At 41.4% G+C, this 26694-nt stretch overlaps 1 protein-coding gene across 3 annotated transcripts; it reads left to right on the forward strand.

Annotated features, from left to right (window-relative positions):
- The first annotated feature begins 1254 nt into the window (after positions 1-1254).
- Positions 1255-25038, forward strand: LOC134630834 (protein FAM222A). 3 transcript variants are annotated; one of them, XM_063478536.1, is made up of 3 exons: positions 1255-1406; positions 12386-12551; positions 22439-25038. In XM_063478536.1, the coding sequence occupies exons 2-3, from the start codon at positions 12422-12424 to the stop codon at positions 23845-23847; spliced, it is 1539 nt and encodes a 512-aa protein (XP_063334606.1). In that variant the 5' UTR covers positions 1255-1406; positions 12386-12421; the 3' UTR covers positions 23848-25038. The 3 variants fall into 3 exon arrangements, with proteins under 3 accessions (XP_063334606.1, XP_063334608.1, XP_063334605.1); XM_063478538.1 differs by lacking the exon at positions 1255-1406 and adding an exon at positions 2081-2386 and having other exon boundaries at positions 12383-12551; XM_063478535.1 differs by lacking the exon at positions 1255-1406 and adding an exon at positions 2081-2386.
- The last annotated feature ends 1656 nt before the right edge of the window (positions 25039-26694 follow it).

The following is a 26694-nucleotide window of genomic DNA, read 5'->3' on the forward strand; positions in this document are numbered from 1 at the left end:
ACCACTCGAGCGTTACCTTTCAACTTTTCCATTCCAGCAGTCATAGCGAACTAAAATCTTCTTACACTGACAAATACAACTGGTATTAAAAAAACAAAAACAAAACAAAAAGTAAATTCCTCCTCACTAACAGTTAAAAAAAATATGAGCCATCAGTCCAGACAGTCCCAGTGAAAATGCAAAATAACTCAGCTGCGAGAGTCCAGATGCTTTTCTTTCCAAGCTCCTGAGACAACTCAGCTGTAGTTGTCTCAACCTTTGTTGTAGTAGTAGTAGCAATAGTAGTAAAATTAGTTTGCTAATGCTTCAGGTACATTAATCTGATTATTTGCATTGGAAATGTATTCCTGTGCATTTTAAATGCGCCTTCTTTGATGTGTTGTAGATTGTCATGAGCTTATGTTGAAAACAGGCTTTTATCTCTGAACTGATGAGTCCTGACTTTTTTTAAGGTTACAGTTTGTGATATTCTCCCATATTTTACAGTGTATTTGTTGTCTCTCAGTCATTACCTGACAGTGTTAAATAAAGGGTATTTTCTGTTTACCTTAAAGTTACTGAACAGTTTCAGATGTATAAAAAAGTATTGTGTGTGGCATTCATTAGAAATTCCCCTACACCCTAAAGTAGTTTTGTCTTATTCAAATAGCCTACAATAGCTTTACAAACTAACAACAATAATGACAGAACAATGACTTTGTAATAATAAGCTCATTATACACTCACTTTATAATCTTTTGGACACATACACACTTTACTCGATACACAACCTCACTAGTACTAGGTTGTGTACTCATCTTCTGATGGCTGGAAGCAGAAGATAAGTACACTAATCAGGAGTAACCCCCACCCACCTACCCCCTCTGGACCCTAGAAGAGGGTGGGGGTGTTTTGTTATACAATGACCCTTCCAGTCAGTTTGTGACGATCTGTGGTGAAAGGGCTGCTCTCATTTGTTCATTAGATACATTACAGTTGCGTTTATGTTACTTTAGCAAGGCTGAATGTGTTCTGGGTTTGTGATAGTCTAGCTGAAGAAAATAGAGTGAGTGAGTGAGTGAGCGAGTGAGACGTGAGTGAGTGAGTGAGTGAGTGAGTGACAGACAGACAGACAGAATGTGAGATGCTGTATTTGCTCCAGTACAACATGTTGGTAAGTACAAAAAGAGCCTACCATACAGTTGTTTCACCTGTGACTTTTAAATGATGCCCAGATGATACCAAGGAGCATAAAGTGTGTCGGGAAAGTATCCCCCCCACACTATTACACCACCAACAGCAGCCTGAACTATTAATTCAAAGCAGGATGGATCCATGCTTTCATGTTGTCCACATCAAGTTCTTGGCTGACAGGAGTGGCACCCCGTGTGGTCTTCTGCTTCCAGATGGAGCCTATCTCCTTCAAGGTTTGATGCATTGTGATTTCAGCGATGGTCTTCTGCATATGCTGTGGTTGTAACAAGTGAATCTTTGAGTTATTATTGCCTTCCTACCAGCTTGAATCAGTCTTTTCCTTGACTTGTAACGTCAAAAGGCATTTTCATCCAGAGAACTGCCACATAGGAATACCACAGGATAGTTTCTCTTTTTCAGACTATTCTCTGTAAACCCTAGTGATAGCTGTGTGTGGAAAACCCAGTAGGTTGTCAGTTTCTAAACCACCACCATATAGATGGCACGTGAGTAACAGTCTAGGTGTATAATATATAGCTTTTGGACAGAGGACACCTACTTGCAGTTCTCCTCCTGAACACCTAATCTAATTAAGGGTTGATTAAGCACTGCTAACTGGATAAGCTGCAGAAAAAAACCCCCATCTGGAATCCTGGTGTGTAGCTCTCTTGATCGATCAGATGTGCTTGTGTAAAGACCGAAAACTTACATTTGTTCTGGGCCAACACACGGGACGCTCTTCCCCTTTAAATCTTTCCGCTAAACGGGAACGTGCTTCCTTTGACTGGTTTGGGATCACGACAGCGGCCGCCCTCTCTCGCGCACGATTGGCCGAGCCGTGGGAATATTCAAATGAAGCTTTGATTGATTGGCCCGGAGCCGGTTTCAACAGTGCAGAGGACTCATTTTCATTCCGACATCACTCTCCGTGGTTCACACGGCTCGGTTAGGCTTGCTGAGATGATACGCAAGCGATGGCAAGGAAAACCTAATCGGTGAAATTATCTCCCACACCAGCGGCGAATATGTCGAGGAAGTGCAGTTAACGGAGCCAGCTTTATCAATGGATATTCCTCCCGGGGGTTTCAGGCGCTCATCGCGAATTCTGTGGCGAGATTGCTTTTGCAGAGGAAATACGCCTTCCGAGCAGGAGAACAACCAATCAGCCGTGGCGAACCAAAGATAAACAAGCCTTATGATAAGACAAAACTCTGTAAGACATCGATCACGTTTCCCCTTTTTCCTCTATAATAATGTTTAATCTCCTCTGTGGGGACTCCTGTGAAATGTTTGTTTTTTTAGTTTTTTTCAATAATTTTGTTTGCCATGCATTTGTGCCAGTCAGACTGCCTCTAATTATGGCTGTGTGTGTGTGTGTGTGTGTGTAGTATTTAACAATAACGGAGTGAGAAAGGAAATAAGGTTCGTACGGGTGCTTCAGCGTGTAATGCCAGCATTGATTTTAGGTTGACAGCGCTGAATTGGTGAAAGATGCCCAGTGCGCACTAATAGGATAGGAGCGTCTCGCCCTTACTGTATATCATTATAGCTGTATATCATATCTATTGGCCAGTGTGCATTCATCAGAGTGGAGGTCGCTCATTTGTTTTCGTCTTAAACAATAATATATAGTATTTACTAGCTCCTAACATGTATTTAACGAGTAATTGTAGAAAATATAGGAGGCACGTGATTTTTATTTTATTTCAATACACGAACACGAAACATTTTTTAATTTTTAGTCTTTTTTTTCCTATAGAGGCGTTATGGTGTAAGTAAATATCAGTCTGCACATCCATGAATGGGATGAAGGCTTTGAAAGGCGCTTTATATGTCAGCATCTCAGTGGATAGGGGAAGTGCTTTGAAGTATATTATCGGTCATTCAGGGCTGCCTCAGAAGGTTTCCATTTCTATTGTCTAGAAGCCGGAGGTGGGATCATCGCACCTCACTGCACCGGTGGCAGCCGAGGTTGAAGGTTAGCCGCAGCAGAGTTCCTAAAGATTATTGGCCAGGTGTGAAATTCTACCCTGCATGCTTTTCCTGCTTGGGCCAGATCCTTTATTACCCAGAGAGATGGGATGTCACAGCTTAGCACCAGAGGCAGAGAAGAAAAGCCAGCAATTTGGTGTTTTATTATCATCTTCTTTTTCTTCTGGCTGTTTCCGGAGCAAAAGAGAAATATATGCCAACTCCCCTGGGTTTAGTTTAATAGGCTTTTCTGGGTCGTTTTTCTTCCTTATGGCTTTCCTATAAACATATTTAAATCATGACTTTCTGGCCTTTGATTTATTATAATGTCAGAGTGTATTGAAAATATTGCCGCCTGCTCATTTCCATTGCTTTTCTTTTCACTCTGAAATCTTACTTTCAGCTAACTAGCTGTAATTACATGTTCACATTGTGTTTGCATGTTTGAAATATGTGTTGACCGAGTCCGAACTTGCTCGAGAGGCTTTTAATTTGCATTGTATCACGAGCAGTCAGTGTGCAGGTAACCCCCATGGGGGTTTCCCTCTGATCTCACATCTCACACCCCAGCAGTAATTCCAGCTCTGTGAGGGAAAAGGGATTTGTCATTTGGCTGCCTGCTTCCTTTTGCTTTCTCAGGAGCGAAGCTGAGCTCTGATTTATTGTGAAATTTCCTCAGGCTGGCTCAATCTCCAGGCCTACCGAATTACTGAATGGAAGGAGCTGCTCGCTAGGAGAATGACCTTTTCTTGAAAGATTATTACTCAGGCAAGTGCAAGGACTAATTAAGGTCATGTCCTTTTTTTCTGCTATGTCATCCATTGACTGACTTTTCAGGGTACAGCAAATTTTCTGTGGTGTATCAGTCCATGGTTAGGATGTGGAATGATAACATGAAGCAGATGACTTGGAAAATATATGGATGGTGACAAACAAAACCTGATCCCTTCTCCTCTACAGTAAGGGGATCCAGTGGTCCCGTTGTGATGTGGATGGGATTTTTGTCCTCTTCTTTGTGTTTCCAGTAAAGAGTAGCCACACCCTACAATGCCCTGTCTTTATTGTCTTTTCTACTCAAAATAAGCCCATGCTTTACAAATTGAACACTGTGTTGTATCCAGTAAGACTTAAAGTAATGGCTGGGGTGATAAACGCATAAGGAAAGTGCTTACTGAAGCCATAAATGAAGTGAAAATTGGGGCTATTTTTTTGTAGGCCGCACATTAATTGCTGTCTTCTATCAGAAGAGTCGCCCCCTGCTGGTTATTAGAAGGAGTTCAGATTTAACCCATTTCCAGACTGGCTTCTGATCCAGAAACTATTTTATAGCCTTAGCAGTCACCTGATTTCAAAACACTGAAATACCTGTGGGACGTTATGGACTGTAAGCACTTTGCACAACCATCAGACTTGGAAGAATTGGAAGAATCAATGCCAAGGTGCACCGAGGCTGTTTTGGTGGCACATGCTGGCCCGGCACTTTACTTGGTGCTATTTAATTTTGTTTCATTTGGTTTGTCATCTGTCTTCTGTGCACTCAACTTGTCCATTTCACTGGGATAATGTCAGTGGTTTTGTTGCTTAGCAATTTCTCCTGTGCACCCTTTGTAATCAGCTCTTTATCTTCTAGGAGATGTCAGGTGTAATTATGAGCAGCCTGTCATCTTTTGAAATTTGTCTAATTGGTCTTTTAATTCTAACAGGATGAAGGCTTAGTGAGACGTGGGCTGTGGGTTGAAGGTTAAGGACCGGGCCTCCTGAGGTTAGGGAGGAGGGAACCGGCCCTCCTAAGGTCGTTATTGTTTTGTCTACATACTGCTACTTGGTAATTATTTTTGATTAATGTAAAGCCAAATTTGAACTGATGCGTCATCATTTAGTCTGAAAAGAAAGGCTAAAGAAAGGCTAAAGAAAGGCTAAAGAAAGGCGGTGAGATGATGTCTTTATAAGTTGAACCAAAGATCAAAGACTCTTTTCTCATAGACCATTTTAATGTTTCTGTGATGCATGGCAGAAAGCTTCTCATTAGGTTCATCTCCCGCATAAGAACCATACAGGCAGCATTTTCTCCACAGTTTTTAATGAGTTGTTTGTTTGTCCCCAAATTTTAATGGCTTGAAGGAATCAGTGACCCTTTACAATTTAGCAGTAAGCTAAGAAGCCAGGAGACAGGACTTGGGAGAAGATTGTTTGTCTAACATAAACTCATTTTTATCTTTTTTGTCATGGAATTGGAAGACCAAAAACAATTCTGCCTGTCCACGGTTTGGCAAACAGATGTCATGTTAAAATAATAGTCTTCATCTACTGACAAAAGAGCTTATCTCTCCACAAAACCTACAGCTCACTCTCATTCACGATCTGTTATCTTTGAAGTCAGGGTTTTCTAAAGGCCAGGCTGCATACCCATAGCTCTTTGACAGTGTGTCTCAAGTGTGCATACTGGGATAAAGATAAGATAAAGCTCTGTTTAGCCTCTAATGCTGCTTTGGCATTGGCCAGACTTTACTCAGTGTGCAGTGTGTTTCTTTTACCTTGGCACTGTGTGTGCACATAGACCATTTTGGGTCAGCCCAAGGCTTCCTGCTCAAAAAACAAGGCTGTTTAAAAAGGTTTAGATTCATGGCTGAATTTGTGCTTCGCATCTTTATGTATAAAATGTCAGAATTACTGTTTTCCAAATAGTAATTTAGTATTTAGACCTCTTTTTTTCTTTTTACCTTTTTTCCCTAATACTAGCATTTCATGCTTGCACAAATGAAAGCTGACCATAAAAGCAAAATTCTACACATGTATAGGTTGTGTCGTGTAGATTAAATACAGACTCGTAGAAATGACCTATATTAACACAAAAGTAAATGATTAATTGTTTGAGAAAAACTGTGACTCTCACAGATCGTTGGTTTCTATATCAAAGTCCTTCAAGAACCTCGAGCCTACCATGGACTAGGTCTGGTCATTTGTTGACCGGCAGTTTCACTGGTCCCAGGACATATATACAAACTACACATAAAAATCACCCAGTGAAATCTGAAAAACAAAGCTTGAAAAGTTTGATTGCTTTGCCCTGAAATGTAGTTTTAAAAAGTTGAATTAACTGTTTGTTTTTTTACCCTGTAAATTACACTTCTACCACCATCTTTGCTGTTGCAGATCTCTTCCATAGATTTCAATTCAGGATTCTGCAATTTGGCCGTGGGCCAATGTTAGCTATTTAATATTAGCTGGTTAATCTATTGTCATTCGTGACAGTTATGCCTGTTAAATAAAATATTTTAAAAGTAAATAAGAGCTATATCCGTATTTGGTATCTATCCTAAAAATCTTGTATCAGTCAGACACATCTCTGGAAGTTAGAAATGTCAACTTGTGCTCAAAAAATGTTGTCGCTATTAGGGGAAGGGGGGTTAAAATTTGGTCATTTGAATTGTATGATTGTGGGATTTGCAAAAAAAACAAAATGTCTGTGTTTAGAAGGAAAAAGTGATTTACATAAGAAAGTAGAGGGCACACAGCAACCTCCAGGACTGGAAAAATAACTGCAGATACATGAATGGGTAAAGGCTGTAAACATGTCTATAGCTCACATTTTAATATTAATCATATTTTCCCAGTGACTTATTGACCTGGCTAATAATGCTGCATAAGTTACATCCAACTGAATGCTCATCTGCCGGAATATTATACATGATAAATTGCATAAAGTTTGTGCTTGCATAAATAAGTTGTAGGAAATGCGTTCTTACACTGTTGTAAAGCCTTTTACAGGAACTAATCTTGGTGCTAATGAGGCTCATTGTTATCAGCCGCAGGCCCAAAGTGTTCTTGCTACTAAAGCAGAGTGACTTCGGGTTGTTTGGCTATCCCGTACATGAACCTTTGTTTCCTTTCTCCTTTATTTATTTATTTATTTTTTGCTTTCTCTACACTAAATGTGAAAAGAGAAGTATGGCTCTCTTTTGTATGCTATTCTGATACCAATTATGTAAACTATTATAGAATTTAACCAGGCCAGCTCTTATCGGCTAATCCAGAAGTAATAGATTCTATTAAAAATGTATGAAGGGATTGGGGACGGATGATCTGTGTGTGTGTGTGTGTGTGTGTGTGTGTGTGTGTGTGTGTGTGCGTGTGCGTGTGCGTGCGTGTGCGTGGAGATGAATTCAGCAGCTGCAGCAACACTGCTGTCTAATTCTGTCTCTATGTGAGGTTTGTCTGGTCTCCATTACTTAGACAGGTTCCTGCAGTGCCTCTGAAAGCCATACATAATATACAATTAATTATACAATAAGTGGATTGTTATTCATGGACCCTGTCATTTTTATTCAAAGTGAGACACTGCTTTTTCTCTTTTGTAATAACTAATTGCTCTTTGTTAGTCATTTATTTATTCTCATTTAACCTTCTTTTCTGGGTTTTTGTTCTCTCTCTTTGCCTTTTGCTTGCCTGCAGTTTCTGAGTAGAAGGAAAGGTATTAGCATAGCACCCGTGCTAATCCACTGGCAGAGTGAAAAGGGTGCTCGTCTTTTTCATTATCATCTAATTATTTACAGAGGATCCTGAGAACTGCTAACGGTAGCTGAGATGGTTCGGTTAGGGAGGTGTGAGTGTAAATGTGGCAGCGTGAGTGCATGGAACCAGTGTGCATGGTGTATTTGTGCATTTGACATTAGTTGAGAAGGAGGCTCTTTGTGCAATTTGCCTCTATCTCAGCTCTGACCCTTAATGCTGTGCAAAATCATAAAAGACTCCAGAAGGTCAGGCAGATGCTCTTGTCTGAGCCTGTGTATAATTTAGGGCTTTTTCCTCCTTTGATGGATGTTCTTGTGCAGCTGCTTTATACATCCAAACAGGTAAAGCAAGAACACAAGCCTTTTTATGTGCTTTATAATGCAGTAGCATTGTCTAGGTTATCATGCATACCAAACCTTATTATCTCAGGGAATGAATTTATAATCGGTGCATTGTCAGGATATAAATGGTGCTGCTTTGGTGGTAGTCATCTCAAGAATAACAAGATGCCTTAATAATTCAGTTTAAATCATCTGCAAACTGTCTGTTAAATTAAACAACCATACTGAAGTTCACCTGACCTCATCATCTCCCAAAATGCCTTGTGCTGACAGACGTCACATTATAATATGAAGCATTTTACAGTATGACAGGGACAAAGGGGAAAGGCTTGAAAAATGACTTTGTCCGCCAACATATCCTTATCAGAGCACCATGGGGGACAGTTAGATGGACTGCAAAAACAAGGCCTTTATCTCCCTGTCAGGTCCTCAGTGGGCCACACGACATTGCTTATCACTTGCATGGATGTCGCCTGAGAGTCAGAAGACCTAAATGCTCGAGTAGCTTATATCTGAATGCATAAATACTGTAGATTATGGAGCAGAGTGTCGCACATATTGCTTAATTCACACCTCATTTCTTTATATTTTTCTAGGAAAATGGGAAATACGTGCAGGAAAAAACAGCTTAAAAGTCAATATAATAGTATGTATGTAATAGTACGACCTCCTTTATTCTTCACACAGCCTGAACTCTCTTAGGCAAGCTTTCTTGTCATTTCTTTAAGGAATAGTTCTCCAGGCTTCTTGAAGCACATTCATATCTCTTGTTGGCTGTTGGCTGCCTTTTGTTGCGTTCAGTGTAAAGATGATTTCGCACTGCTTTTTTCTATGCAGTATACTTTTAGTGCATTGGCAGTGTTTGAGATCATTGTCATTGCTTAAAAATGAAGCTGTTGCCAATCAGATGCTTTCTAAATGGTACTGCATGTTGGATTAATATTTGAAAGTACTTGTCTTTGTTCATAATTCCATCAGTTTTGACAAGAGCTCTGGCCATGAGTGGCTGAATTGCAGCCCAAACCATGATAGAGCCTCCACCATGTTTTGCAGAGGGCTGTAGATTTCTTCTGACATCCCCAGTGTCAGTTTGAACTAAAAATTAAAAATTTGGACAGATCAGTCTATAAGATCTGATGTCACTGATTTTCAGTCCACTTCTTGTGTCATTTGGCATACTTCAGCTGTTTCTCCCTGTTTCCCTTTAAGAATGGCTTCTTGACAGCCATCCTTCCACTGAGAACATTTCTGATGAGGCTTTGGTGAACAGTAGATGGATCAACTGTCGGGTCAGATGTATCTCTCAGGTCCTGTGTCAGGTCTTTGCAGGATCTTTTACCTATTTCTTAATGACTTTCAGATACTGTTCATCTGCTGTAGATATGCAAAAATACTATTTATTTTATGTGTTATCATTTTTGTAGAGTCAACTAACAGGCTGCTAATAAGAAAGCACCTAACAAAAGAGTTTAAAATTGGTTCTTTGCTAAGTTGCCTGTTATGTGTAAAAACAACACTGGTTCATCCTTTGAGTGCCTTTTTTGTGCTCGAATAATTCAAAGGTCATTCTGAAGTGGCTTAATGAACAAGAAAGCAATGTTACTCTGCAAATGGTCAGAAACAAAGACTAAAAAGCAGACAGTGTCCAAAGAAAAAAATTGAAAGACCTCCAGAATGCCTGGAGAACAAGTCCTAAAGACTACTTAAATAAAAAATACCAGTCTCGCTCATATAGTGCCCTGCTTGATGCATTTTCTTCCAGCTGCAAATTATGGGAGTAATGGAAGGTATTCCAAATTCATGTCTCATTTTCTGCTTGTGAAGGGATTTCTCCAGACATGCATTTTCTCTCTTGTGTTCCTTCTGCCTTTTTAGTATCTCCCTCTTGACAAATGTGTAGTAATGGAGGGGTTGTTGTGAAATTGCTATTATTTTCAAAATGGAATCCAGGCATACCGAGGCTTTTAGCTCTTCAGATGTGTGTGTTCAGATGAGGCAGGTTGCGCTGAGCAGTTTGAAGTGAGCTTGTCACCGAGGGACAGATGTTGAGTGGAGGAAGGGAGTGGGGGAATCTTTTTTTCTTTTTGGCACCTGAGTAACATAAGATCCACTCCGTCTTCTTCCTTTTGAGGCGAAGGTAATCATGTTTCTGCAGCCCATTGCTGAACATGCTGTTATGTGGTTGACTTGCTTTAGCTGCCCTCCAGACCCTGAGGCAGAAATCAAAACAAAAATCCAGAAGAACCTTAAAACTAAAAAAAAAAAAAGGGCAATCTGAAAGCTACATGCTGCAGGCTCGTAGTAGCCATTTTGGGGACTACTGCACATCTAAGAAAAATACAGTGTTTCAATTTGTAATCACCAGATTGATTAACTATTAATACCAATAGTTCTGCGGCATTTTGAACTGACAGCAGTTGTCTGTCTTTGAGATGGGCTACCTGATACAAATACAGCAATACGTAGTGCACGATAGCCTGAGGTTTCTTTTTTTCTTAGTTTTGCAACGCTGGCATTCAGAGTTGCTGACTCTTTCAGATAATCAAACAGAATGTCAAATGCGATTATCGCTGAAATATTTCCTCAAAGCGCAGCTCGCTCTTTTTAGAGTGATTGCTTCAATCAGCACAGCTGTGGCTATGGCTTTGGCGAGTCTTGTTCAGACACAGGCTCTCATCTCCTCTGACAGTACTTAACACTGCAAACAGCGCAGCCTATTTTAGGGAGCGAGCTGCTTTTGGCTTTCTCTGCTGATCAATACGGTCATAAATTTATAGAACAAGAAACCAAGGTCTCAGAGCCGGTTAGAAATTGAAACATGCGGCCCGAGGCTACAGGAGGGTTTGTAAATGATCTGTGATCACAACAGGCAGAAAGCAAGGTTGATAACGGGAAGGAGCCATCATAACAACTAAGCAGAGGAAGGAGATGGAGTCATCATTAAATTATATTACTTTCTTAAATTTACAGTCTCTGCATTTCATCGAGGGGCAGCTGAATTTTAATATGGTAAAAGGATCCGAGTGGTTGCAGAAATTTAGATCTGCACTTTACAAAGAACACTCCTATTGGATTTTAATGTCCACGAGGAAGCTTTGCAGTTTGCTTCCATCAGCAATGCCTGATGCTTATAATTTGAAGTTAAAAAAATCACTGTGGATAATCGAAGGAATAATTAGCCCATCTATTTGATAGATGGGATGCCACAAAACTACACACAACTGTTCATCTTCCCTAGTGAAGGAAACCCAGTGATTACATTTAGCTCCACAGGCACAAATAAGGCAGCCATCTGCTGTAAAAAAAATACATATATCTATTTTGAAGATTAGCTTGAATTTTGGAACAGATAGCTGTTGGTGGTCAGAGACCGAATCTTTATGCTGAGCAGGTCTGATTTTTCAGTAACTACAGATATTTCTCAACATCTTCTGGGTGAATGTGACTTTAACCCTCTAAAGCAGTGGTTCTCAAGTGGTTTTTCTGGTATGCCTTGCTTCAGATGCTGGAAAAAAGGGTCACATGCCACACTTTTTATCAATCAGCAAAGAATCCAAGTAGAATTTTAGTTAAATAAAGACTCGTTTCGTTATTTGTCTTTACAATTTACCCCTGGACTTCAAGGCTCTGTGCTCCACAGTTTGAGAACCAGTGCTCTAAAGCAGGGACGTCAAACTTATTTTACATCGCGGGCCACATAGAGCTACTTTGATCTTCTGTTGGCCCGACCAGTGAAACTCCCTCGTCTGTCGGTGTACAGAAATGTAACTAGACATTTAATCCCTGAGATATTTTAATATAAGAAAAATTAGTGAAATTTCAACAGTGCGTGTCAGTTCTTCTGCATGCTGGTGGAGTAAATGAAAGATATCTGTCAGCACAACTCTTTAGTCTTAAATTGTATGTAATAAATGTGTAAAATTACAGAAATCTAATACTTATGAATGGCCATTGGGAAGGTTTGTATTAGTAGGAAAAGCTGTAAAACTTATGAAAATATAGTTAAAAGTTAAAAATTGATGCCACCCTTCACATTTTCCAGAGCCATCCAATTGGCTGCATTGGAGCTGATTCAGTCTCCTGTAAAGTCTGAAGGGACTGTGAAGTTAACAGTGGTTATTCAAAGAAATGTTGATGGTAGATGGTTATTTTAATGACATTCCTTCTGATCTTGATTGTACTTTGATGCCTTAATTAGCGGATGTTAGTATACCTGCTAAACATCCCCACATTAACATTTTCATTGTGGATAGAGGCGAGTTAGCGTTTAGTTAACTGTGCAGTCTCTAAAACTTGCTGATATGTCTGTGTGGTTTTGTCTATCAGTGTTAACCAAAGTGTAAAATCATGTGATTTCTTTTTTTTTTTTTTTTGTCTTGTTCTAGCAGGTTTACCCAGGCTGTGCGCAGCCCTAGTGAACTATCATGCTGGCCTGTATCCAGAGACGGCAAAACTTCTCGTCGCAGCATTTGGCCTGCACACCCAAAAGCCTCGATGTTCCGCCGCCGCCATTGCTGCTGCCGGTACCACCGCTGCAGTCATGCACCCACAAAGGTGAGTCCTATTGAACACATTTAAGACATTTTGTCATAAAGTATCTGTTTTTCATGACACACTGGGAGTAAAAAAAAAAAAAAAGTCATGTTCTACTTGACCTTGTTGGCTCAAAGTGCTCGTAAAGATCACACGTGGTTGTTTTCAGCAGCACTCGCTGAGATTCCAGGTACTGTGGAGTATTTTGAATTAAAGTAATGGGCTACTTGATGATAATGTCTGCTAATTGTAAAAGCTTGTAATCAGCGTGCTCATGCAGTGCAAATGCATGCAGGTCAGAGTGGACAAAGTGAAATTACAGAGTGACTCAAATCGCCCATACAGAGTTACTAATGATGCTCACACTGTGCAGAAGGTGCTTCGTGTGTGGGTGTTGTTTGACCTTCATTTTGAATGATTGCACTGCATGTGCTGTAAGGTTGAGTGTTGAATCTTTGGGAGTGGAATTTATGATTAGATTTCTTTCAATTAACTGATTAAATGAGATGATTATTATTTTCTTTATGTAGTTTACTCTGCTTTCATGCTCTTTGTGTAGTTGTCCAACTCGCTTCCACTGGTTCATCCTACCTGCAAAGCCTACTTTTGCTCTGTTGTCTGTTTCTCATTACCCGCCCACTTTCTTAGATACACCTGTTCAACTGCAAATATCTAATCAGGTAATCGCATCGCAGCAACGTGGTCAAGATGACCTGCTGAAGTTCAAACCGAGCATCAGAATAGGTAGAAAGGTGATTTAAGTGACTTTTAATATATAGTTGTTGGTCTGATGTATTTCAGAAACTGCTGATCTGCTGGGATTTTCCCACACAGCCGTCTCTGGGGTTTACAGAGGATGGTCCAGAAGAGGAAATTAAATGGTGTGCTGCAGTTTTCTGGGTGAAAATATATTTTGTTGATCTCAGAGGTCAGAAGAGAACAGCCAGGCTGCTTCGAGCTGACAGGAGGGTAACGATAAATAAAATAGCCAAGGTTTACAGAAGAACATCTCTGAATGCACAACACATGAAACTTTGAAGCAGATTGGCTACAGCAGCAAAACACCACTTCATTCACTTCTGTTGATTAAAAACAGGAAATTGAGGCTACAGTTCTGCACAGAAACTGCACTGGTCTGATGAGTCTTGATTTTGCTGTGACAATCAGATGGTAAGGTCAGAGTCTAATGTAAATAACATGAAAGGATGGATGGATGGCTTGTATCAGTGGTTCGGGCTGCTGGTGGTGCTGTAATGTTGTAGGCGGTATTTTCTTGGCACACTGATTGGAGTGAAGTTGCCCCCCCTCCCTGTTTGACACCACTTTTGTTTGATTTAAGGGGGGGGGGGACTTCACTCTGATTACAAACTGAGCATTGTTTAAGCATCACAGCGTAGCTGAGTATCGTTGCTGACCATGTCAAACCCTTTATAACCACAGTTTGCCCATTTTCTGATGGTTGCCTCCAGCAGGATAACGCACCACATCATGAAGCTCAAATCACCTCAGACTGGTTTCTTGAACTGACACTAAGCTGACAGTCCTCAAATGGTCTCCGCAGTCACCAGATCCGAATCCAGTAGAGCACATTTGGCATGTGGCTGAATGGGAGATTTGCACCATGGACGTGCAGCCAGACACTTCTGCAGAAACTGTGTGATGCCGTCATGTCAATATGGACCAAAATCTCTGGGACTGTTTCCAGCACCTACTTAAACCCATGCCTTGAAGAGTTAAGGCATTTCTGGGTCCAACACAGTACTAGCAAGTGTACCTAATTAAATGGCCAGTGAGTGTTTCCCAGTTGTTTCTTAGCTTATCTGACTGATTATGTTACCAGTTTTCTTTGTTTGCATGCTCTTGTGCATTCGTATGCGTCTTGTTCTCATTTATTTCTGATAATTAGATTTCCTCAGGTTGACCTTCTATAGAGTCATGCTGTGAGTCTAATGAGGTCACCAAACTCCAGGCAGTTAAAAGTACCATAAAAAGTGAAACGAGACTAACAGGATGGGGGGGGCATGTCAATTAAGTGCATTGTATACAGTTACAATACAAGCTCCAATCAGCCAAAATAAGTGAAATCTGTGGTGTCACAGACTGCGCAGTTAATTATTATGTCTTCCTTATTTACTTGTAGCCAAGCAGTGTGTATCCAACCATATTCAAATTTGAAATGCTAAAAATTCATTCCCTCCATCTACTCATCCCTCATTTCCCCAGGTGAAATACCCCTTTGTCTTTTCTGTTATTAAATATTAATTGGGAATCAGTGGAGCGCTTGTCTGCTAAATGTTGGAACAGAAGGGCCTGGTTTGCCTCAGGCAGAAACAGGGATGCATTTTCTCATCCTGTTTACCTGCAGGGCCTCCACCCACCCCCCTCTACCCCCCTTCAGTTTTATGCACTGCACTGTGCGTGGTGCAGCACCCTCCAGCTGTAGCCTGACATTTCAAGCGCAGCCACAGGGAATAAACTGCTGATGGGAGCTCAGTCTGTGTGGTCTGGGCTTCTTCGTTAAATGAGTCGTTGGATCAAGTTAAAAGGGGGACAGTATTAAGCCACTGCTGTGCTTTTGAAAGCCATTTTCATTTTTAGCCATCGATAAATGGAAGGTGCGGGGCCATTAGAGCTCCCGGCCACGCAAACCAACACGAAAGATTTCTGAGAAACGACTGTTAGGAATTATGTGATGAGAGGAAATGAGAGCTGTGATGTTCGCTGTTATCTCAGCTTGAAAGCCGGGGCTGGAAATGCTTTTTTTCCCACGCTGCCGGCCTGCACTCGGCCCGCCTTTGAGAGGGGGAAACTTTGCCCAAGCCGGGCAAGCGGCATAGAAACAAATGAGGAATGACACTGGTGCAAGGAATTATTTGGCCAGAGCCTCCTCGAGCACACATAACCAAGTGTTAAACCCTGAGGTTACTCTGTTCTGTGAGTACCTACCCTTCATCCAGGGAGCACTGACGTGGAAAGAGCGAGGCTCGTGAAAATGAGGCGAATGAGTGTCTGAGTGTTTTTATTTTTGTGTTTACCAAAGAAGCCTGTGAATAGAGAGGTTAGTGTGAGTGAGATTTAAGAGCATACGGTGTCAGCGTTTTCCTGTGCCTCGCTGCGATGTGAAGCGCAGAGAATTAGCACTCAAATCTGAAGCTCTGTTGGGCATGGCGAGTGGCTTTAAACACTACAATAAAAGCTTTAGTCGCTATCGCTGTGAAGAAGAAGAAGCAAATCACAGGCAGCGTTTTCTCTTTCACCATTGCAGTTGGAGTTAAAACGTCTCTGCACTGTTGTTAGTTTTTGAGACAGTGAATCAACTCTAACTACAGTAGAGGTGAGCCAGCTTTGAGTCCCCAAAGATTATCTGTAGGGAAAATGAATGGGATGTCTTTTTTTTTCTTGAACTGGGGGCACCTGAAATAACTCTGCTGGTGACTTTAGAACAACTTTAAAACTTTATTGTGAATGTTTGATTGTTTTGACCCTATCTTTTTAATGCCCTCTTTATTAATCACTCCAACTTTAAACTGAGTTCAGTCAGTGTGTGTAAAGCTGATCTGTTATGCATTTCCTTATGTATGCTTTGATTATTCGCAGTTTCAAAAAATAAAGTACACATAATCACTATGAACCTAAAGCTAAGGCTTCAGGCTGCTCCAAATGCTTAATTTCAAATGTTTTTTTTTTCTACTCTTGTGTTGAATTGATGTCGACTCTGTACATATGTCCTTATATGCTCATCTCAGGCACAGCAAGAGCCTGAGATTGAAAAGTATAGGGTTCTATTTGCAAAAGCCAATAAGAAGGAAATGGGCTTTTAGAGAGGGGATCCTTAAAGAGATACAGTAGTGTGCAAAAGTCTTTAGCCAATTCTCATTTCTTTATATTTTGCTGAAGTGGCGTTCAGCAATAGTTCTCTGGGCTTTCTGAAGGTCTTTCAAAATTTTACTTTAGACATCAGCTGCTTTCTCAGTTATTTTCAGTCCAGTCCTTGTATCTGATCATTTTCAGAGCGATGTTTTTATATGCTGTTAAGCCACTTAACAGTTACCTATGAATCATTTAAGCATAAAAAGGAAGAACCAGTGTTGTGTCTACAAAAAAAACAGCTTGGCAAAGAACCAGTTTTAAATTGTATCTTAAGGCACTTTGCTACTAAAAGCATGCCAGGATAGGGAAAAAAAGCAGTGTAGGATCATCTTGACAGAGAACAGAACAAAAGGAAACTAACATCCAAAGAAGAGCTTTGATTGTCCTTCAACAAAGCCCGGAGAACTATTCCCGAAGACGGCTTCAAGAAATGACAAGAAAGCCGAATAAGAGAGTTCAGGCTGTGCTGAAGAATAAAGGCGGTCATTCCGAGTATTACTGACCTTCAAGCATGTTTGAATGTATTTCAATAAAGTGTTGCACTTATTTCACATTTCCCTTGAAAAATAACACTTTTATGAAATATAAAGACATGAGGGGTGAATCAAGACTTCTGTACAGTACTATATTACTGATATTATTACTGCTTATACACAGAAGATGAATGGAGACACAAGACAAATGAGAATTTTCTGGAACTTTGAATCACGCAGCTACTCTGAGTCACAATAAAAGCATGGCGTAGGTCTGCTTTATAATAAAATTGGAAGCTGGGAATTAACTGAAATAATCAATCACACCAGGATATAATTGGGTTCTAATCATGTAAATAATGTAAAATAAAATACCAAAAAGACAAATAAAAGCCATAAAGTTATCTTCCGTTTGTGGCCTCGCAGCTGCTAGGCTAGCCGTTCGCTCTAACAGGCAGATAGTCGATTGCAGAGGCTCGTCTTAAACAGATGAATGAAGGCAGGAGCAATTAATTACATGGTTCTAATGACTGGACTTACTGGGCCAAGTGAGTGCACGGAGGAGGTTGTCATGGTAACAGAGGGATGGCTTTTAAAAGCATTCTTGAATTTCTGAGCTTCGTCCCTAGTTATTAAGGTATTTTAAATATCAGGATTATTGGTGTGGTAAACAAGTATTTATGCCTGCTGAGAAGCGCTGTTCTGTAATTAACTGCCAGTTCTCAGTGCCATGTTCCTGCTGAGGATTTGACACTCGTAAACATGTTATCACACAAAAGTGTTCAAGATAAGTCTTTAGCCTAACATCAAAGGCCTGTGGGGTTTTTTTTGTTTTGTTTAGTTTTTTTGGTCTGGCAGTTCTGCCAACATGTATGGATAATAACAATGAAATGGAAATTTTTTTTGTTTTAGTTTTATCTCATTTGGGAATCGTATCTAGCAACCATTGTAATTGTTTCCTTATGTTCTCCCTCTGGGCATGAAATGGTTGGAAGCCGTGGTTTTGGAAACTCAATGAGCCTGTCCAACTCCTGTTTCAGCCCTGCCTCTGGGGCTTGTTTTGCCCATAAATTAGTGATTAACTCAAAGTGCTCCAAAACAATGAGGTCCCTGCTCTAATCTGGGGGAAATGGCTTCAAGTGTGACCACGGGAAAAAGATTAGCCTGTTTTAAAGTGGCAGAAAGCGTCGAGTGGGATTGCGTGTGGGTGGAAAAAGGTTATGAAAGACCCATACGTATGTATACATCGACATAACACTGTATGATTAAAAATGGTTTATCCCTCCAGATTATTTTTATGCTAATATTAATGAAATCTCTGTCCTGAAGCCACAAACACACACACACTCGCACAATCAGGCGTAGTGGTGATTGAGCGTTTATGATTGCCCCTCACCCTGAGCTCTTTCTTTCCAAGCATGTCCCCTGCGTGGAAGCAGGAAATCAGGATTAGTTGTTTCCTGTGAAAGTGTGCCAGTTTCAATGGGTGCCATAACAGCACCCATTGAAACTGGCGTGTTAAATGTGTCGAACCCCTTTCAACCAAAAGAAAACGCCAAATCCCGACCGGAGGAGCCACTAAATGTATCATCATGGTTTTTAGCAGCACCACACATCACAGTCCAGTGTGCCTCACATAAACAAGCTCGATTCAATCAGTCCCGTCTAAAAAGCAAGCGGTGGAAATGCTAAAAGGTCAAAGCTTGTTTAAGCACTGCGTGATGGCTTTGGTCAAGGCTGCTTGCGGAAAAGTGGCTGATGGTATTTTCTGAGCTGCTTCTACTTCTGCTGCTGCTCGCTGTCAGGGCTGAGGAGAGAAACAGCGTGCTGTCTGCAGGTTCAGGGTGATTAAGTGCTTAAGGTCAGACTGCTAATTATCTCTCTGCCATGCCTTACCTCACAGCACATAGCTGCCATTTCCTTGTTGTCATGCGAACAGCCTCGTATTTGTTTTCACTTCGTGTCTTTATTTTATACCACTGAATTTAATTGTGTGGATACAGTGCCTTTTCACAGTAAAGCAATGTACACTTTGGTAAAAAAAAGGTAAAGAGATGGTTTTAAATCCTGCTTTTTTAAAAATCTGGTTTCAAATTAAATAGACAAGCCCCCCCCGGCCTCATTTTGAATCCTCTTTTGCTCATAATCCTTCACAGCTGAGCAGTGGTTGTCACCCTCACTGAGCGCCCACTTCAAGGGAAAACTGTTTTCTTCTCAGATGCTTCTGCTTCATATCCTTTTCAGTGCTATCTGATCTCCTATCTTAAAAGCCTTGTGACCTATGAGATTGACGTCTTGAGAAATTAACCCCACCCCTCCACACTGGATCCACTCAAATAAGCTGTGAATGACAATGTATGCTTTACTTTCAAGCTGTTTATCGACATGATCTGGACTCATGGCATTATCTGTTGGAGTTTTAGCGCGTTAGACGCCCTTTAACCTGTGAAAAGTGCATGTAGCTGTCCACTGAATTCACAGCAAGAGAGCGGTCATTATGTGTGTCACTCTCACTTAATCCAAGCTGAGAATTTCCAGTACTGAGCCTGTCTGAAGGAGACTGTCCCCTGCTGTGTGCTATATGTGATAAAGGGCAGTGGCACACAGTGTACCGACTTGACCCTAGCGACACTCAAAGTTCATGTGGGAAAATGGCTCCAGTCTTCCTACAGTTCACGCCTGTATAATATTGCTTATAGCGTAAAAACTGACAATGAATGTGCTAAAAATATAAGCCTGCATTAATACAAACTTACTGTAAGATCAGCATGCATGATCCCATAATTGCAGCAGGGAAAGATTAGAGTAGATGAACTCATTGTTGGGTTAAAAGTGTGCAGCAGTTTTATCTCACACATTCTTATCTGCAGAATGAAAATAATGAGGTTTTCCTGCCTCGTATGCTCATGTGCTGCAGTTTAAATGCTCTGAATACAATCCCTGTGGCTTAACACTGGAAGCAAATAAATCAGAATTAATAGCTGGCTTCGTTTTTATTGTATTTTATTTTTTTACTTTTTGTTTGCTTGTTTTCAGACTAAAGGAGGAAAGGAGCACGTACTGCGAGGTACACAGTCTGCTTTGCCTTGTAACTTCTCACAGTAAAGTTCAAACCTAATCTCGGAGTGTGCAAATGACCTTTTCCTACCTGCGGATCGCAGTGGAGGCAGCGCTTTCTGCAGGCCGACGGTTTTCACTCTAATAATATGCATATGTTGAGCATTTGGATAAGGTGGCAGCCGGCACAGTAGGCTATTGTCTAATTGGCAACTGGAGAGAAAATGTCAGCTTTCGCACTGCAACTGATGAACTGCACTTTTTAATTTGGTTTGGGTGTGCTCGCAGGAAAGCTTATGTGTTTTGCGAGGAAAGAGTTACTGCATTACTTTCATTACAACTAACACACGCTTTGGGGGAAGCCAACCCTTGTGGCGCTCACTTCACTGCCATCAAACGCTGTCGACTGGAGGTAAAGCCTTCAAGATTGAAACAAGTACCTGTGGTTGTAATTTCGAGCAAATTTAATGCCGCTCATGCTGTTTTTGATCACACTTGTAACTTCACATTATCCAGCGGTTGGGTTTTTTTTGTTTCGTTTTTTGAAATCTAAACTGATCCTTTTTTATGCCTGTGTCACACAGTAGTGGTCCTCAGATGATAAATATGTGAATGCAGAGTGCCTATTTGCAAATGAGGGTTTCCATAGTGGCAACATTAAGGCAGCCGCAGTGGGAAGTGCAGCTGTGTTGTGTCTCCATAGCTCTGACAGGGCTGTAATCTCTGGACTAACAATATCAGACACCCCGTGAAGACGTGTTAGCATTCAGAGTGTTTGAAGTGTTTGTGGAACAGCAAGCCAATCACAGCATGCTGGGGCTTAGCACTGACATTTTACTCAACCAGAAACGGCTAAAATGTCTGTCTTTGATTTGTTTTGCTAAATCATCCATCTTTGCTTAACTGAGCGCCGTTATCAAAGGCAGGGAACAAAAAAAAGAGGGGGGGGGGGGAATTTTTGTGCTGTGGTGATGCAAGCGGTTATTACGCTTTTAAATGTGTCATCGCATCTAATCATCTAAAGCTCCTTTCAGGTGGATATGATCCTCTTCTTCTTATGCTTTGTAGTCATGAATATTTATCTTATTTTTTTATTCATTTGCCAGAAATTGTTATTGCAGCTGGTTTTTCCTCGATACCCCCCCAATCCCCCCCCCGCCCCGAGCAGTATTATGGGAAACCAGAGAAGGGATAGCTCCCATCTTGATGTTGTATACAATACAAACACCTCTCCAACATCCCAGCTGTCATTGTTTTCTATAGCAGCGCTGCACCGCGATACATAATAAGCAGTGTTTTTGCTTTTGTTTTATTTCTCCCCAGAATTCATTCATGCTCCTGGCACCGTGGTGCCTGCTCCTTCTGCTCCGCTGGGAGATTGTTGGATGGATTGAACACTCCACCTTGCCTCTTTCCTCCATTTTAAACACCCAATTTATTTCTTTCATGAGATGGATCTTGTAGATTGACTCATTTTCACAGTCGGGAGGCTCACTGTAGGCCTGAAATGAAATGAACTCCCAAATCAATTTCAAATGGGAACGACGAGCGAGCGCTCCCCTGCATAGCTGGAATTGGATTTGTTATTGAAAATGAAATGAAGTGTTTTGTTTTTTTTGTTGAGGGTTTTTTTCTGTTTTTTTTCCCTTTTCACTCTTTATTGCAGATTACAGCTTTGTTCTTTTGCCTGCTGTGATTTCCTCCGACTTACGCTGCGATCTGGGTTAATTTCAGCAGCTTTTCTTTTTATGTCAGAAATTCCATAAAAGTGTCACTCCGAAAGGTGGCGGTAATTTCTACACGGTGATTTATTGTTTTTAAATGGGGTGCCTTTTCCCCACCTTAGTCACTAGGAGTTAAGCAGCCATGAAATTGCCTGAATAATAGTGTTTAAATCCAATCTTAGTTTGTCCCGTCTGCTTTCCCGCACACAATTCAATCATCTGCGCCCTCGACGATTTTTTTCTTTGTCCATCTGCGTCAAGTTTTCCGTCACAGTTTAGGCTGCAGGCTTTTGCATAGATTAGGTCCAAGTTTACGAAGGCATAAAGTGGAACGGCATTTCACGGGCAGGACATGGTGATACTTGAGTAATTATGTTGGTAAATTGCTTAGGTACTCTTTATTAGATGAGGCTTCTGCTTCTGCTAAGGTGTGCTCCAATTACCAAGATTCATTTTGATCAAATTTTTAAAAAGCAACAATTAAAAAAGGTATTGCTTATTTGTCAGAGTTTACTATATCAGGATCATCCCGCATTTAGTGCTAGCTGCTGTTTTTATAGATTTTGTACTACTGTGAAATTAGACCCTTTGCTTTTTCCTGTTTCTTCTTTTCCCAGGATAAACTAATTGTGAGTTGAACTGAGCCTAAGTTTAAAAAAAAAATCCTGGAGGTGTGTAATAAAACCGGTTTGAGATTTTAAGAGGGAAAAAGAAGAAAAAAGAAAGACACAAGGGGCTCATTTTCTAAGCTAATCACCGTTTCTGTCTTCTGCTTTCTTCTCAGGGGAGCCGTCCTCCATGATTTCTCGGTACCCCTCTCCTGCAGAGTTGGATGCTTTTGCGCAGAAAACTGCCAACAGCCCGCTGTCCATCAAAATCTTCCCGTCGGATGTGCGGGTGCCGCAACACAAACAGCTCAGCAAAACAGTAAACGGCTTGGACACCACTGGTCAACGCTACAGCCCCTATTCGCATCCATATTCGGGAGGCTACCAAGGTTTGTTGGCCATTGTCAAAGCCTCTGTGGTGGTCAAAGGTGTGGTGAAAACCTCAGAGGGCAGAAGGACTAAACATGTAAACAGCCAGGCTTCTGTGGCACCATATAATAATCCTCTGAATAATGGCTACACCATCAGAAACGGGCATAAAGCCTATCGCGTAAACTCATGCAAGCCCCCCGATGCACCGATCGAGACACTTTGTTCTAACGTTGGAATAGCCTCTGGAGATCAGAGCCTGCCCCCCCAGTCTGAGCTGGCAGAGGTTCAAAGCTTGATGAGGCAGATGAGCAGAGTTCCTCACAGCCAGGCACCGCAGCTGGGGGGAGAGGCCCGAGCCAGCCCCTCGCTGCAGGCCGTGGCTGCGGTGGCACATTCAGACTCAGACTTTGTCCTGGGAGTGCCTCCCCAGAGCAGTCTGGCTTTCGCGGGAGCGGTGCTACCGACACAGAGCGCAGACAGAGCCAAAGCTGGATACTTGGACAAAGGAGACTACACTGTGTGGCAGCACAAAGCTCAAATGCAACAGCAGCAGCCCTATCAGCAGGGAGCAGTGAGGATGTACGGTGTGAGTAGTAGTGCTCAGGGCCACAGAGCAGCAGAGGCTGGGGTTGGCCATTCTCCTGAAACTTGCCTCCCTTTGGCCCGCTCCTCGCAGCTGCCGTATAGGCCGCATCCTGGCAGAGTGGGCGTCGGGCAGGAGCGAGTCAGCGCTAGCGTACAGGGGGAGGTGTCTGTCGGACAGTACTTCGCTCCTCTGTGGGACAGCGTCGTGGCTACCCCTAACAGTGACTGTTATCCCTATCAGGTGCTGACAACGGGTACATGTGCAGCCAGGCCTAGAGATGTGGGTCTCTCCCATCCTCATCCCCATCCCCATCCCCATCTTCACAACCACCACAACCCACAACATCACCAGGCACAGCTTCACCCTCCTCTTCCTCTTCCCCCTCCCCCTCCTCATACCCAGGCCTACAGCACAGACCAAAACCTCTGTTGTGGACTGTCTAGTTCTAGCCTGTGCCACGCTGCAGTGCTTAGCAGCAGCCTGCAGTCTCTGGAGTGCCTCATCAGTGAGATCCACCCTCCCTGCATCAAAGAGCGCATGCTGGGCCGTGGGTATGAAGCCATGGGGATGCCTCCGCTCATGGAGCACCAACAGCAAGCCCACATCCAGCTCCCCGTCTACAGATAAGACGGAAGGACAGGGAAGCGACAAACCTTTTATAGACCGCAGAGGTGTCTGTGAGTGAGAGACATGCCTTTTAGTTTGTGCATGTACTTTATTTGTAGAAGGCTTTGTCTCACAAGCCTGGAAAAGAAAAAAAGGTAAAATGATAATCATGACTTTAAAATACAGGTTTATTCTATGGACTTTCCACGTTGTATTTTTATATCTTTAAATGGCCATCGGACATGATTACTGTCGTTCACGTGATGCCGAGCACTTATTTGCATTTTTACATGACATAATCATCGGTAACCTTCTGAAAACTTTTACTTGAATCCGGTTAATGATCTCTGGTAAGCCTTTTTGTGAATATACTGTATTTGTTTTATGGGGTTTTTTCTTATTAGTTATTTGAGAGCAAGAATTCTCCTCAAAAATCACTTTTAACCAATCTTCTTGGTTGTCTGTTGATTTCTCGTGGATTTTTGTTTTGGTTTCCTTCTCCTGGCTTTCCTTTAATGGACATACGCACTGCCCCAGCTTTCTCAGTACGATGCAACTCTCCTAGATGCTGCATGGGGAAATACTTTCACCATTCAAATGTGAATATATATACATCTAACCAACATACTTTTTTTGTTACAATCACAGACAAACTTGTGTAATTTAAACACCTATACTGATTTAACCTAGTCATGCTCAGCTCGGCTTTTAAGGACTGTTGCATATCCAAATCAACACTGTGGCATTCAGGCCAAGCAAGATATGCCCTTGGTTGTATTTTTTTAAACTGTTTTTGAATTTCAAAAGCTTGTGTGAACATTTTTCCTTGAATGACATAAAGTCCCGACACTGTTCTCACGACGCCCTGTGTATAACGGAAGTGCTACGTAGAGCAGCAGGCCGCCTGAATCATTTACAGTGTCTTCTTTGTAGGGCTATATTATCTCCGATGGTTTGAAATGTGTGACTGAGTAGTTCTTTGTGTGTCTGCACTGGTTCTGTAATCCAATTTATTTATGTCCCCGCCCCCCTCCCCCTTGATTTATATGGCAAACTGTCTCTCTTATAAAGTGCAATTATTATATATGAATATGTGAGCGCTCTCCATGAATTATGTTGATGAAATAACTACATTTTGCAATGTACGACCCTAATCCCTCACCCTTTTTTGCTTCTTCTTAATAAGGATTGTCAAGTAAATTAAATTTTCTAAACCCAGCGAGTACTGTCTTATTACCTATTAATAGCCATTATCTGGCAAACTTGCGGTCTTTATTATATTCATGAATGATAAAGCAGTTGTAGGAAGACGAGATTTTTTTTCTGGCTTTATTGCAAAGGGATTTAAAGCTTAAGCACAAGGCGAGTCGCTCTCTTTTTATTTTATTTTTTTAACTCGTTCCATTAAGATCCATCTTTTCACCCAAAGATTTCAGTTTTATTATATGATGTAAGTCAATCCTTAGCTGGAAAAGATTGGACTGGCTCCTTTATAAATGATGCAAGCCGAAAGCGCTAATTTTGTTATCACTGAATGATGTTAGTCCAGATGGATGGCTCATGCTTGAGGCAGAAGCCAATGAATACTTCAAAATACGTAAGTGAAAATGTGCAGGCCTATTCCTGCAGATATTACATTTTGATATGAAAAATACATGCTTCCTTGAAGACATATTCACGTGAATATTGTTGTTCACATTATTGAGAAATAGGCTGGCCGTTCCCCCAGCTATTGAATTGCTAATGTTCGATGATGTGCCTGCCTGCGCTCCTTATTTTGGTTCATTTGTCCTCCTAAATTGGACGCTTCTAGCTGCGATCCAGACACGAAATGCACAGCCACTTTAAGCAGGCCATTATAAAACAAATAACCTAGATGGTGTGAATAATGACATTAGACGCCCTGTTAGGAATAAAACTGCAGTATTCAAATGATGACCTCATTGCGCATAACAAATATGTCAGCGGTAAAAGGTCAGTGGCTTTGTCATTGAATCGCTGTCATAAATTATTTCCGGTCTTTAGTCTGTTGTGTCCTGTCTTTACTTGGAGCTTTTCCATCCTATCAGGCAGTGCTGCTGATAAACCGACAGGATTACAGACATGCTTCTCTCGCTCGGAGACGATTAACTCAGGCTGGGCTCCTCTGGGAGAGGAACCAGAGCCACTCTGGCCTCTGGGAAACACTTCAGATAAGTTAGACTAAGGAGAGGAAGAGGATGGTTGATTTGGAGGATTAGGATGCACGAGGAAGTGAATCCTCTCTGATTTACTTCTGTATAAAAAAATAAAAAAATAAACTGACTAAAAGCCAACTTTAAAGCCACTAAGAGCTCTTTCACAAAGCCGTTTTCCCAAACTACGGCTTTATTTATTACATGCAGCATTTAACCATTTTTTAATCAGTTTTGCATGCTGTAGTTGTACAGAGCCACGCTCGAGAAGGAGAGGGGAAAAGCAAGCAGATATCGCCACCTAGTGTAAGATTCGTGAACTGAATTTAATTTTGAGTCAGTTTTAAGAAATATGATCACAGATGATTCTTCTAAAACAAACACCATATAAAGTATTCAGTTAGAAAACACGCCTCTGGTGAATAAATGAGTCAACGTACACATGAACCATGACTTGGCTGTATGACATAAAATGAAAAACAGCTTCAGACATTAACAAAAAAAAAAAAAAAGTTTTAAAGCAGTTGACACGTAATTAGAACTACAGGTTCACACAACAGGTCACACAACAATGCAAACAAAGCTTACACATGTCACACCCTACTGCTGAACAATAACAGCACAAACTCCAAGCCCTTAGACGGATTTAAAAAGAAAAAAAAAACTTCTACTAGCTTTTCTTTACAGGTGAACT

This window comes from Pelmatolapia mariae, linkage group LG7 (assembly GCF_036321145.2).
Source record: "Pelmatolapia mariae isolate MD_Pm_ZW linkage group LG7, Pm_UMD_F_2, whole genome shotgun sequence".
NCBI classification, from domain to species: domain Eukaryota; kingdom Metazoa; phylum Chordata; class Actinopteri; order Cichliformes; family Cichlidae; genus Pelmatolapia; species Pelmatolapia mariae.